Raw genomic sequence first — 12,436 nt, 5'->3', positions numbered from 1 at the left:
CCTGTTGTACAAGCTAAAAAAGAGCATGCATAATAGTTCCAAAAACTCTATAATCCAATTATAAACTGGTAGTGGAAGGAAGTCCCTCTGGGGGTCAGTGGAAGGAGCAGAGCTACTAGGATGTGAAAGCAATTCTACAAGAATGCATTTCTTCAAGCTCCATCAGTGAACAAATCAATAAATCACATCTGCATACAAGAATCCCACTGGCATTGCTTACAACATGCAATTAATCCTTAGCCTTACCATTACTTCAAGCTCTCTGGTTCATCTCACAGCACACATACATACACACACAGACACAGCTAGGGACACAGTGTACATTGATTTAGCAGCCTAGAAGTAAACAAACTGGTGATGATTGGCATAGAGGTATCTCCCTTAATCTCACAACCTTTTCACAAGATGCAGATGGTGTAAGATAGCTTTGGGCATCTTTCATCTTTCAAATAGTCAAGGACATACTAAGCACTCGCTAAACACTGAGAGCAGAGAAGACAATGACGAGTTGTAATTTAATTTTAATACTTCCAGCCACCAGCTCAGACCCTGGCATTGGATGCAGGGGTTAGACCCAGCATGAGCATGTGGATCATCTGAAGTGATGCCTGCTGCTGCCACCTGAAGGAAGTCGGGTGTGATTAAGTTAAAGAAAGCTCTGGGCTGACCTATGCCATGCAGAGCCATCCAGGTTTGACTCTGCACCTCTGTCTGCAACTGCAGTGATGACAGCAACCATGTTCTTCAAGAATTTCACTTTCCATAGGCATTGCCCTGTGAAAAAATTAACGTTAAACCCCCCCGCTCCTAGAAAATGTTGGTGCGATAAGCCCTCAGGCTCAGAGGTCTTAAGTTTGATCAAACAGGTTGATCATTCTGTGTGATTTTTAAAGGGGGACCTTTAATTTCTGGTTGGATCTGATGTTAAACAATTAATTATCTGTGGAACAAAGAACAAGGGGAATAAAACAGAGAGGCTTACCGTCCTAAAGCCGTGGTGTGTCAGCTGAAAGTGGAAGCATAGCAGTGAAACAACAGGTGGGAAAGATAAAACAGATGACACCGTGAGCACCGAATTTGCATCAAGTAATTTACCAAGCAACAGCTCTCTCGCAGCAGTTGGCTTGGCAAGGTTCCAGAATTATCCATGAGAGTTATAGGGTCATTTGGAGGTTGCAATGAATTAGGTGCACACCACTCTGATTCATGAAAACCTAGTATGATTGTCCACCAGGCACTACCAGTTGCAAGAAAGGCCAACATTGTCGTAATCTTCATACTGTAGGAAGCACTAACAGTAATTAGCTCATGAGTCATCTACTTTGTTTGCCTTTCAGAGGGCAATGTTTTATTTTTCTGGTTAATGAAAGTATATCAAGAGAATATACAAAGTAATAGCACGGTACTTTAAAGTACTTTATTCCTTGTGTTGCAGTTGCATTGAACTGTTGTCCGATTATTTTATACTTCCTTTCTGTGTGGCATATCAATTTTTCTTTTAGCTAACTGATGAGATGTAGGGAGTATATAAATGTCCTGGGTGCTGAGTTAGCCGTGATATATTTGTACTTGACAAGATCTTTTGATGAGAGAAATTGAGGCTCTGGTCATTAATAAGAAGGAGGCATGGGACAGGTACTGGCAGCTGAGATCAAGCATATCCCTGGAGGAGTTTCTGGAACTGAGGAGCACTTAAAAAAGAGATCAGGAAAGCAAAAAAGGGACAGGGTATACCTCTGGCAAATGATATTAATGATTATCCCAGAGATTTTACAAGTACATTAAGGGGAAAAGGGAAACCAGAGAGAGAATGGGGCCCCTCAGGAATCAAAGTGGTCAACTCTGTGTGGAGCCACAGGAGATGGGCAAGGTCCTCACTGAGTATTTGTCCTCTGTTTTTACTGTGGAAAAAGACATGAGGACCAGGGAATCTGGGCAGTCAATGGAAGTGTCATGACGGCAGTCAGTATTACGGTCGAGGAAGTGCTGAAGATCCTAATGTGTATGAAGGCATACAAATCTCATGGGCCTGATTGGATATATCCCAGGACACTGGGAAGCTGGAGAGGAAATTGCAGGTGCCCCAGCAGAGATTTATGAGTCATCATTAAATATGGGTGAGGTGCTGGAAGACTGGAGGGTGGCAAATATTGTGCCTTGCTTTAAGAAGGGCTGCAGGGAAAAGCCTTGGAACTTATAGTCAGTGAGTCTTAACACCTGTGGTTGAAAAGTTATTCAACAGTATTCTGAGGGATAAGATATATGTGCTTTTAGATCAACAAGGGCTGTGTAGGGATAGTCAACATGGTTTTGTATGTGACAGATCATGATTCACAAATCTTATTAAGTTTTTTGAAGATGTGACCAAAAAGGTTGCTGAGGGCAGAGGTGTAGTCACTGTATACATGGATTAGAGCAAGGCATTTGACGGTTCCACATGATAGGCTGTTCTGGACGGTTAGATTGCTTGGTATCCAAGGAGAGATAGCTGATTAGATTTTTAAAAATGGCTTCATGGAAAGAAGCAGAGGGTGATGGTGGAAGGTTGTTTTTCAGACTGGAAGCTTGTGACTAGTGGTGTGCCTCAAGGTTTGTTGCTAGGACCATTGCTGTTTGTCATCCATATCAATGATTTGGATGAGAACATACAAGGTGTGGTTCGCAAGATTGCTGATGACACTAAAGTGGGTGGTATTGTAGATGGTTGTCAAAAATTGCAGCAGGATCTTGATCAGTTGGGCAGCAGGGCAGAGGAATGGTTGGTGGAATTTAATGCAGAGAAGTGCGAGATGTTGCATTTTGGGACGTCTAACATGGGCAGGACCTACACAGTGAATGGCTCTGGGAACTGTTGTAGAGCAGAGGGATCTAGGAGTGCAGGTACATAGTTCTTTGAAAGTGGAGTCACAGGTAGATAAGGTGGTCAAGAAGGCTTGTGACATTGGCCTTCAACAGACAGAGTATTGAGTACAGACATTGGGAGATCATGTTACAGTTACACAAGACATTAGTGAGCTACATTTAGAGTTTTGTTTTCAGTTTTGGTGTTAAGTTGGAAAGGGTGCAGGGAAGATTTATGGGGATGTTGCCAGGACTTGAGGGCCTGAGCTGTAGGAGAGAGTGAGCAGGCAAGGACTTTATTCATTTGAGTGCAGGAGGATGTGGGGTGATCTAATAGAAGTGTATAAAATCATGAGAGAAAAAGATAGGGTGAATGCAGTCTTTTATGCAGAATAGGGGAATCAAGAACCAGAGGACAGGTTTAAAGTGAAAGGGGAAAGATTTTATAGGAACCTGAGGGGCAACGTTTTTACACAAAGGATGCTAGGTATATGGAACAAGCTGCTAGAGGAGGTAGTTGGGCGCATACTATCACAGTACATGGATAGAATAGAGGGATATGGGTCAAATGCAGGCAGGTGCGACTAATATATAGTTGGGACATGTTGGTTGGCATGAGCAGGTTGAGCCGATGGGCCTGTTTCCACACTGCATGACACTATGACTCTTTCTCTTTGTAGAAATTAATTGAAGACTCAAGACCTTTCATCCCTTATACATTGCAAATCATTGGCATTGTGACATGGCCATCTTGCTGTTTCTGAGCCGTTCTATATACACGAGCACTAAATGTTCTAGCAAACCCATATTGATCTATATGATCTTTGCACATCCGTGATTACATTTCTTATGACCATGTTTCTGATGATTCCCTAAAATCAAATTAAGTCATCTATTCCTTGATTTTGTATACTGATCTCCAAAACAGTCAGGAGTATTTTATAGCCGTACCTAACCTGATTGGTGCATTTGAGCTATACATGTTTTCCCAACCATTCATATTTCTATTGAACCAAGAGCTAGTCTTCTTAAATCACTTCTGTGATATAAACCATGTTGGAAGCAAACATAAAATAAAAATGCTGTGGTACTATAACAGAATTTAAAAGACATTTGGGCAGGTAGATGGATAGGGAAGGTTTAAATGGATATGGGCTAAACACAGGCAGATGGGCTATTGTAGACATCTTGATCGGCATGAGCAATATGGGCCAGAGAACCTATTTCTCTGCTGTATGACTCTATGATTGTATGTAATGTCTGATATTATCTGAAGAAGATTTAACATATTCATTGAAACCTATTTAATCTGTTGTCTAAAAGGTGTGTTTTGTCTACATTAAGGTGTTGTTTTTTTTAGGGACTAAAAGGGGACATTGGTCCTGCTGGAATTATGGGACCTACAGGTCCACCAGGATCTTCTGGTCTTCCTGGTCCTCCTGGGAGATCTGGATCAGGTGAGAAACTCATTCCTGTACATTATTGAACAGGAAAAGAGTACCATTGTTTAAAGGAATGAGAAGATATCACTTGGGGTTTACCAGGCAAAATAACAGTGAAGCACATGGTAATAGACAAAATAGTTAATTAAACTCAAATATCTACAAATTGCCAACTGAGATAAAATTATACAAATGCTGAATGTCTGCTTTCCTAGAACTGGCTGCCCAGTTGGCACTGCCCACTCAGTCTGGTCTATTTCACCATCAAAAGACATTGAGTCTTTGACATTGGACAGTGGATCCAAGTTAAACTCACCACAGAAATGTTTCTTGTTTATTTGAGCACAAATTAATACCAAATAACCTCTCTGGCACTGAAAAATGACCACGTCCAACATGGAGTGTCATTCCTTTATGTTTTAATTGAGAATGTTAAAAAAAGAGTAAGTTTTGCATTACTTTTTGCTTTAACTTTCTATTCGTCTTTTTCTCACTGTTCATTCATTCTTGCCTACCTTCCCTGCCTTTAGTTTCCTTTCCATTATTAAGTATTAACTGTCATTTTTATCATTTAAAGGCCGTTTAATGGTTGGACCAAAGGGTGAAAGAGGACTCCCAGGGACAGTTGGGAGATGTTACTGCAATCTTCCTCAAACAGTAGGCAACCCAACCTATAATGAACTCCCATCTTTGATCAACCCTCCGCAAGTCCCAGCAGTAAGTCTACTTTCAAGGTGGAAATCCTAATTTTACATTACAAAAATATTTGACAGTTCACCTTGATCCAAGCCCTCAATTCGAATTCTGTGTGAAACATATTTAATGTATGTATACATGTAAATTAATTGGACATTATTGGATGTGGGATTGTGTTGATAGTGATTTGAACCTCTTAGCTGAATGTATTAATGCAGATAAAGATGGGAGAGTAATTAGTTATGTAGAAATAAGGAACTGCAGATGTTGGTTTACAAAAAAAGACACAAAGTGATGAAGTAACGCAGTGGGTTAGGCAGCATCTCTGGAGAACATGGTTAGGTGAGTTTTTGGGTTGGAACCCTTCTTCAGACTGTATTTTCGTAATTAGTTACTTTCATCATGGATCTAGGAATAGGTTTTTTTAAAGAATTAAGCTGAACTAATGGTTAATTGCAACAAATCATGCTGGTCCATAAATAATGTAATGCATATCCATTATATTAGATCTGAGCCTACATAAAGTGCATGCATTTTTTTAAAGTTTCTTTGCTACTTATTTCAATCAGACTGCTTCCATCCTGAACTACTTAAAACTATTGTAACAAAGAAATGAAAAAAATGACCTGAGGAGAAGTCTTTTCTTCCTCTTAGATATTTGTTGTAGACAGTGAAGAAGAGCTGGAGCAATTGAACACTGAAAATGCGCTGGCCTTCCGAAGAGATCAAAAGTCATTGTACTTCAGGGACACAGTGGGATGGCTGCCAATTCAGGTAGGGAGATTTTAATTCCTTTGATCTTTCGCTTCAGAATATAAGGCAATAATATAATTGAAAAATATTTCTCCTCTCCATTCTTGCTGACCAAGATGCCCCTTTTAAGTTAGTCCCATTTTCCAGTGTTTGGCCCATGTCCCTCTGAAGCTTTCCTATCCAAGTACCTGTCCAAGTGTCTTTTAAATGCTGTTATATTGCCTGCCTCAACAACTTCATTTGACAGCTTGTTCCATATAGCTGCCACCCTCTAAGTAAAAAAGTTGCCCCTTGGGTTCCTATTAAACCTTGTCCCTCTCACCTTAAATCTATGTCCTCTGGTTTTTGGTTCCCCTACCCTGGGTAAAAGACTCTGTGCATTCACCCTATTTATGAGTTTTTTGCACCTCTATAAGATCACTCCTCAAAGCAGTCTTCACCTACTATCTCTCGCAGCACTGCTGGACCTGCAGTCAGCATAGTTAGTCATAGCAGAATGCCATCTACTGGTCTGCACAAATGTTAAGATAAAAACATGTTACATTTTATGAGAGCATTTTAATGATTAAAGATAACATATTGACTTTTTCATCATACTAGTGCCAGGTGCATTTTGGGGCATCAAACCAGTATAAGATTTCACAGTGAACAGGGGGGAATATTGTAGAACAGAGGAACCAGGAAGTACAAGTATATAGTTCCCTGAATCTGACATCGCAGGTGAACAGGGTGGTGAAGAAGGATTTTGGCATGCTGGTCTTTATCTGTAAGGGCATTGAATAGAGACGTTAGAACATTATGATGCAGTTGTATAAGACATTGGTGAAGCTGCACTTGAAGTATTGTGTTCCTCTTTGGTCACCGTGCTATAGGAAAGATAGCATTAAGCTGGAAATTGTGCAGAGAAGATTTACAAGGATGTTGCCAGGACTCAAGGGCCTGAGCTATAGGATTAGGCAGGTTGGGACTTTATTCTTTGGAGCGCAGGAGACTAAAGGGATGATCTTATAGAGATGTATATCATCATGGAAGAGTATAGATAGGATGAATTCTCATATCTTTTTTCCCAAGGTTGGAGAATCAAGAATAAGAGGATGTGGGTTTAAGATGAGAGGGAAAAGATTTAATAGGAACCTTAGTGTCAGTTTTCTCACAAATATGGTGGTGGATATATGGAACAAGCTGTCAGAGAAAATAGTTGAGGCTGGCACTGTAACAATATTTAAGACATTTGGACAGGTATATGAATAGGAACAGTATCAAGAGATTTTGGATCAAATGCAGGTAAATAGGATAAGCGTAGATGGGCATTCTGGTCGGCATGGAAGAATTGGGCCACAGGACCTGTTTCTGTGCTGTATGACTCAATGACTCTGTCCATCCCTTTCGCCATTTGAAGCATTGTTCTTTTCATTTCCCACCATTCTTTTGTTATTGGTGAAGGGAACAAGATAGAGCCAGGTGTGCCATGTTTAGCTTACCTGTTGCAAAGTGCAGTCACAAATCATGTAGCTTATTGACTCGGTGAAGAAACATTTGAGTCAGATCAATCCCGGGTTGGTCCTGGCTTCAAATCAGAAAGGTTAATGCAGGGAGGAATAGGGTTCAATCCAGTGCTCTAAAATGATCACCCTAAAGTTTAAGATGCTTAAAACACCTCTTTAATTAAGAATTTTGATTGCTTGTCCTAGAGTGTTCATCATTGCTTCAATACCCATCTTTCTTTATGTACAGTTACTTAAAGATTTGCTGTGAGTGTCTCAAATGAGTTTCTATCAGCTGTGCATGAAAATAACTACAGATGCTGGTACAAATCGAAGGTATCACAAAATGCTGTAGTAACTCAGCAGGTCAGGCAGCATCTAGGAGAGAGGGAATGGGTGACGTTTTGGGTCGAGACCCTTCTTCAGTCTGAAGAAGGGTCTCGACCCGAAACGTCACCCATTCCCTCTCTCCTCGATGTTGCCTGACCTGCTGAGTTACTCCAACATTTTGTGACACCTTCTATCAGCTGTAATGCAGGACATGCTGACCTCATTCCATAATCCCGGAGCCAACCAAACCAAGAAAAACCAAGCCAACCAAACCACTACAGAAAATAAGAATAGTGACAATATTACCGCACATACCAATCCTAACTTGTGTATTTTACTTCCATATAGATGACCCCGATCCAACGAATGCCTCAACATCCAGCAGGATTCTGTGGAGATGGAATAGTTCAAGTGGAAAATGGAGAAGAATGTGATGATGGCAACAAGATAGTCACTGATAGCTGTATATGTATGTTAGCTTGTAAAAATGCCCGTTCCCTAAAACATTCATTTGAAATAAAAACGTGGATTATTTTGTTTTAATACTGCATTCAGCAAAGGAAAACTCAAGCTGGATTAGGATGATTTTCCTGAACTTCTGGTGCAGCCACAGGGCATGATTAACAAACCTAAGATGGCCAAGCGTGTCTAGTCCTGGAATTGCCTGGATCTCCTATCTGAGTCCATTTAAGTGGCTCAAGGGCCATCTTGATGCAGTCCTGTCCTCTGTCAAGGCTTGGCAATGGAGAGATCTGTCAGGCAGGAAAGTCAGCAGACTGGATCCTTCATGTGAATGTAATCCATGGGTCTTTATCCAATAGTTCCTAATATGATGATAGACACAAAACGTTGGAGTAACTCAGGGGGTCAGACTGCATCTCTGGTGAAATGGAGTAGGTGACGTTTTGGGTTGACCCTTCTAATTTGATATGGCAATTGAGGTGAGTATGATCTAACAATTGAAGAGGAGGCCGAGGTATAATTTTCAGCTTGTCCTAATGACTTCTGTCAAAGTGGGGCAAATATGGTTGAAGAACTATAACAACATTGCACCTTCAGACCTCATGGCATTGCACCAGCTAGCAAGCTGTACATGGAGAAAATATAGAGGCCAGCCTTATCTTTATTGAACTAATTGGTCTGAAACTTCCCCAGATGCAAGTCTGATTCTGTCCCATGCCAGTGAAGCTCAGAAATCCTAGGGCAATGCAATGACCCCTTTTCTTCCTAGCTCACTGTAATTTATTTCCCAGAAGGATGTGTGGGAAAATAGGTCCCAAGATATTCAAATGTAAAAATCAATTCACCATCTGTTTCTGGGCTCCACACCAGCCAACTACATGGGCACTGAGAGAACCTGACAGGGGAGATGTGGGATGATCATATGAATTAATAAGAAATAATGCTGAAAAGCTCTTGGCAGCTGGAAAGATATACTAATTTACCAGTGAATGGCGAGACAATGGTAATCTTGCTCAAGGGTCAAGAACTAGAAGGACCTGGACCACAAAAATACAAGGTGTTGACTGCCTCAAAATAGCCCTTTCCCACTTTTGCTGCTCAAAGTACTCAATTCATGGCAGAATGAACAAAGGCAAGCTGGTGCAGGTCCAGGTTTACATCTGGGGAAATGGATGGACGGGTGTCATGGCTAGGGTTCGGAGAGGGTCAGGATTCAGTTAAGGAACATAGGAATCTCAAGAGTTAGTTTGGGAAAGGGAGCTTATGTTGCCTACTGTAGGCAGCAAGGGCAAGTTAGAAATCAGGGTGGAGGGATAGATCAGATTATCAATCAGCAGGTTTTTGATATTTGCAATCTGAAGCAGGGAGCAGGGTCAGGCAAGATGTGCTTTTGTGGGGTGCTCACTGGAGTGGGTTAGCAATTGAGGGAGTTTGGAGCTTGGGGGGAATCTGTGAGGATTGGTGGGAGATAGAGAAGGTCAGCTTAAAGCAGAGGGATTGTCTGAAGGTGTAGGCCAATGGTTGGAGAGGGTCAGGCAAGAAATTGGTAAAGGATGGACACTTTGGCCCAGGGATTGCTGTGTGAGGTTGGATCAGATCTGTTTAGAGATTGATAGGTGGTGGAGAGGGTTGGCCTTGAGATCAGTGGGGAAAGAGTACAAAATGTATCAAGCTAAAGATTGGTGGAGAATAGTGGCAGTGAGATTTCAGTTTTCAATCTGTGGGGAACCAAAGGGTTGACAGAGGTTGGGGGCAGTCTAAGAAAAATGGTTATAAATATTTTGCTTTGGTGGTCCTGTCCAGCAAACTGGTGGGTTTGCTGTGCCAGACTTCATAGGCCATTCTCAGACAGTTGTGGGCACCACTTTGTGTTTGCATGTCGGCAGCACTAAGGGAATTTTGCAGAACTTGTGGAGCATACAATTCCTGGTCTTCCCTTGTGATAATTGTTTTATTATGTTGGATCATATTGTGCATGATGCCTTGCATGACACAATACTTTTAGATATAATTCACTATAAATATATTTATTTTAATGTATAATATTCTGATCATTCAATTACTCCATTGCTGTATTGTTGCAGATTGTAAGCAAGCCATTTGTGGAGATGGATATTTGCAGAGGGGACTTGAAGAATGCGATGGGAAAGATTTTGGTTACCAAACATGCAAAACCTACCTTCCTGGGTAAGTTCACCTAATGGTCTCATGATGATCCCCACAAAGCCTAACATACTGAAGCAAGCGTGAATCATTTTCCTTCATGAGTTCTGAGATGGAACATGTATGTTTTGTCTTTTTACCCAAGGATTTTTTTCAATGTATTCATGCACTATGCTTTTCCTCTTTTGTTAGAATCTGCAATGAGGAATACCTTCAAATAAGACACCTGCAACTAGGTCTCTCCTCAAACTACTCTATAAACCAAACAGGAAATCTACAAATCTGACATAGGGAAATGAACAGCAACATTTCACTCTTCCTCTGGCAAAAGGTCACTGGCAAAATAATGTTTCATTCTTTCTCTTTCCCTTCAGATGACAGTTGGACCAATTTTGTCTTTTTCTTGACTTATTTTTAGCTATGGATACTAGTTGAGCATTTCATTGTCCAGCAGAGATTTTTTTGGAATGGACTCCATTATTGTACAATAACTCTTTGTGTCCTTTTTCTTTAGGTCTTATGGAGAATTGAAGTGCACTTCCTATTGTTACATTGACTCTACGAACTGTCGTTATTTCACATGAATCAAAGAACTCTCTGCTAGAATACATCTCACTGCAATACAGTATGTTCACCTGGTGCTTCACAGAACCAACAGGATTGGGATGCACAAACTCAACTTCTGTTCAGTGCACCCATATCCAGCAGCTGAAAGGCTGTTAGATAGTCAAATTTATTTCAAGTGATTATCTGGATGAGAATTAGGACCATCGCATTTAGTCTTAAAATATAACCAACACCAACAACAAAGCTACAAAAAGGATGATGTTTGCTTTCCCCCAAGACTGTCAAAGTATACACATACCTATATTTACTTTTTTGGATGTCACATCCGAAGACTGTTTATCCATGTTAATTCACAATTCTCAGGCAGAAACATAAACAGGAAGATATTGTTCCACAAGAGACCGAAGTCAGTACTACCATACCTCAACTGTGCACTGTTAAAGACTACTGTAGTTTTATACCTATGTTTACTCAAGGACAAACCCCACTGAATCCTTGCATTGTGGTATCACAGTAAAATACTGAAAATGTCAAGAATTCAGTTACCAAACTGTGAAATGCTATTTACTGCATTTGCATGAAGATTATGTACAGCGGCTTCAATTACAGCAGCTTTCTTCCATGCCTTAAATGCTGTAGATTGTCTACCGTCAAATAAGGTCTATTTCCTTAAGAGGCATGCCTCATGCCCACTCTTGTCTAATGCTTCGATGTCTCTCCTCACTAGCAACTAATAATGGTAGAAATCTTCAAAATGAACCAAATGGTTGACAACTCACAACTGATTCAGGACTGTGACACGTGATACATATAAAAGGTTCAAAGTTTGATTGAATATAGACTGGCAGAGGTAAAGAAGAACATACAACGTTTAAGTTGAACATAAGCAAAGTAGATGTTCAATTGAATGTGTTATTTATTCATCAAAATATCTCATGCCGGAGTATAGCATTGGCTTTCATCTCCCTTCATCTTGTATTTATATTTTCTTACACTGTTTGATGTGTTTGGGATATTTGGAGTTTTCATTGCAGGTGCAGGAAGAATGATGCACAATCGTTTCCTTCCACCCTCCATGAGCATTTTCAATTAGTGACATATATCAGAAAACAAATGCCTTGCAGTCTGAGGTGGATCCTACCCACGGAGTAAGAACACCGATTAGATAAAATGCATGAGATGTAGATGACAATAATCTGACAATGGACGGATAGAAGCCACAGGAAATGTATATAGTAAGAAGGACAAAGTAAATTAAAGAATGGTTGTTTCTTTCTTGGAAAATATTGTTGCATTTCATGTATCGCGCATGTCCAAGGTACTGGAATGTATGATCAATATTAATTAAACAAAACTTAATTAATTTGCTGTCTGGTGTGCTACTCATTTAGCTGGAGAATAGAATTTGGCTGCTCACCCTTCGCCATGAGAATGTTCTGTAGCTGCTCACAGACATCCAGGGCCCTAGCACAAGGAACGCACAACACCCACATGGAGTCCAGCTTTAGCAGCCACAGAATCTCCTGTTTATCCCCTTAACATATAAAGTCTCCTGTCACGATAGTCTGTCTGACTTCACACTGCCATGGTTTGCCTCAGAGCCAGATCTGGTGCCACAGATCTGACTGTTGCTGCTTTCTCCTGCACAGTCATTTCCCCTTGTGCAATGATACTCTAGTAAACAATGTTGCACACGAC

General features: G+C 40.7%; 1 protein-coding gene across 1 annotated transcript in view; it reads left to right on the top strand.

Moving 5' to 3' along the window:
• colq (collagen-like tail subunit (single strand of homotrimer) of asymmetric acetylcholinesterase) overlaps positions 1-11,744 on the top strand; it is a 66,666-nt gene extending 54,922 nt beyond the window's left edge. The window contains exons 12-17 of the mRNA XM_078428584.1: positions 4,202-4,298; positions 4,861-5,000; positions 5,634-5,753; positions 7,895-8,015; positions 10,093-10,195; positions 10,686-11,744. Coding sequence (XP_078284710.1) covers positions 4,202-4,298; positions 4,861-5,000; positions 5,634-5,753; positions 7,895-8,015; positions 10,093-10,195; positions 10,686-10,755 — 651 coding nt within the window. The 3' untranslated portion in view covers positions 10,756-11,744. The remainder of the gene's footprint in view (positions 1-4,201; positions 4,299-4,860; positions 5,001-5,633; positions 5,754-7,894; positions 8,016-10,092; positions 10,196-10,685) is intronic.
• The last annotated feature ends 692 nt before the right edge of the window (positions 11,745-12,436 follow it).

This window comes from Rhinoraja longicauda, chromosome 2 (assembly GCF_053455715.1).
Source record: "Rhinoraja longicauda isolate Sanriku21f chromosome 2, sRhiLon1.1, whole genome shotgun sequence".
NCBI classification, from domain to species: domain Eukaryota; kingdom Metazoa; phylum Chordata; class Chondrichthyes; order Rajiformes; family Arhynchobatidae; genus Rhinoraja; species Rhinoraja longicauda.
Note: the sequence above shows the minus strand (reverse complement) of the source record. Positions and strands in the feature narration are given on the sequence as shown.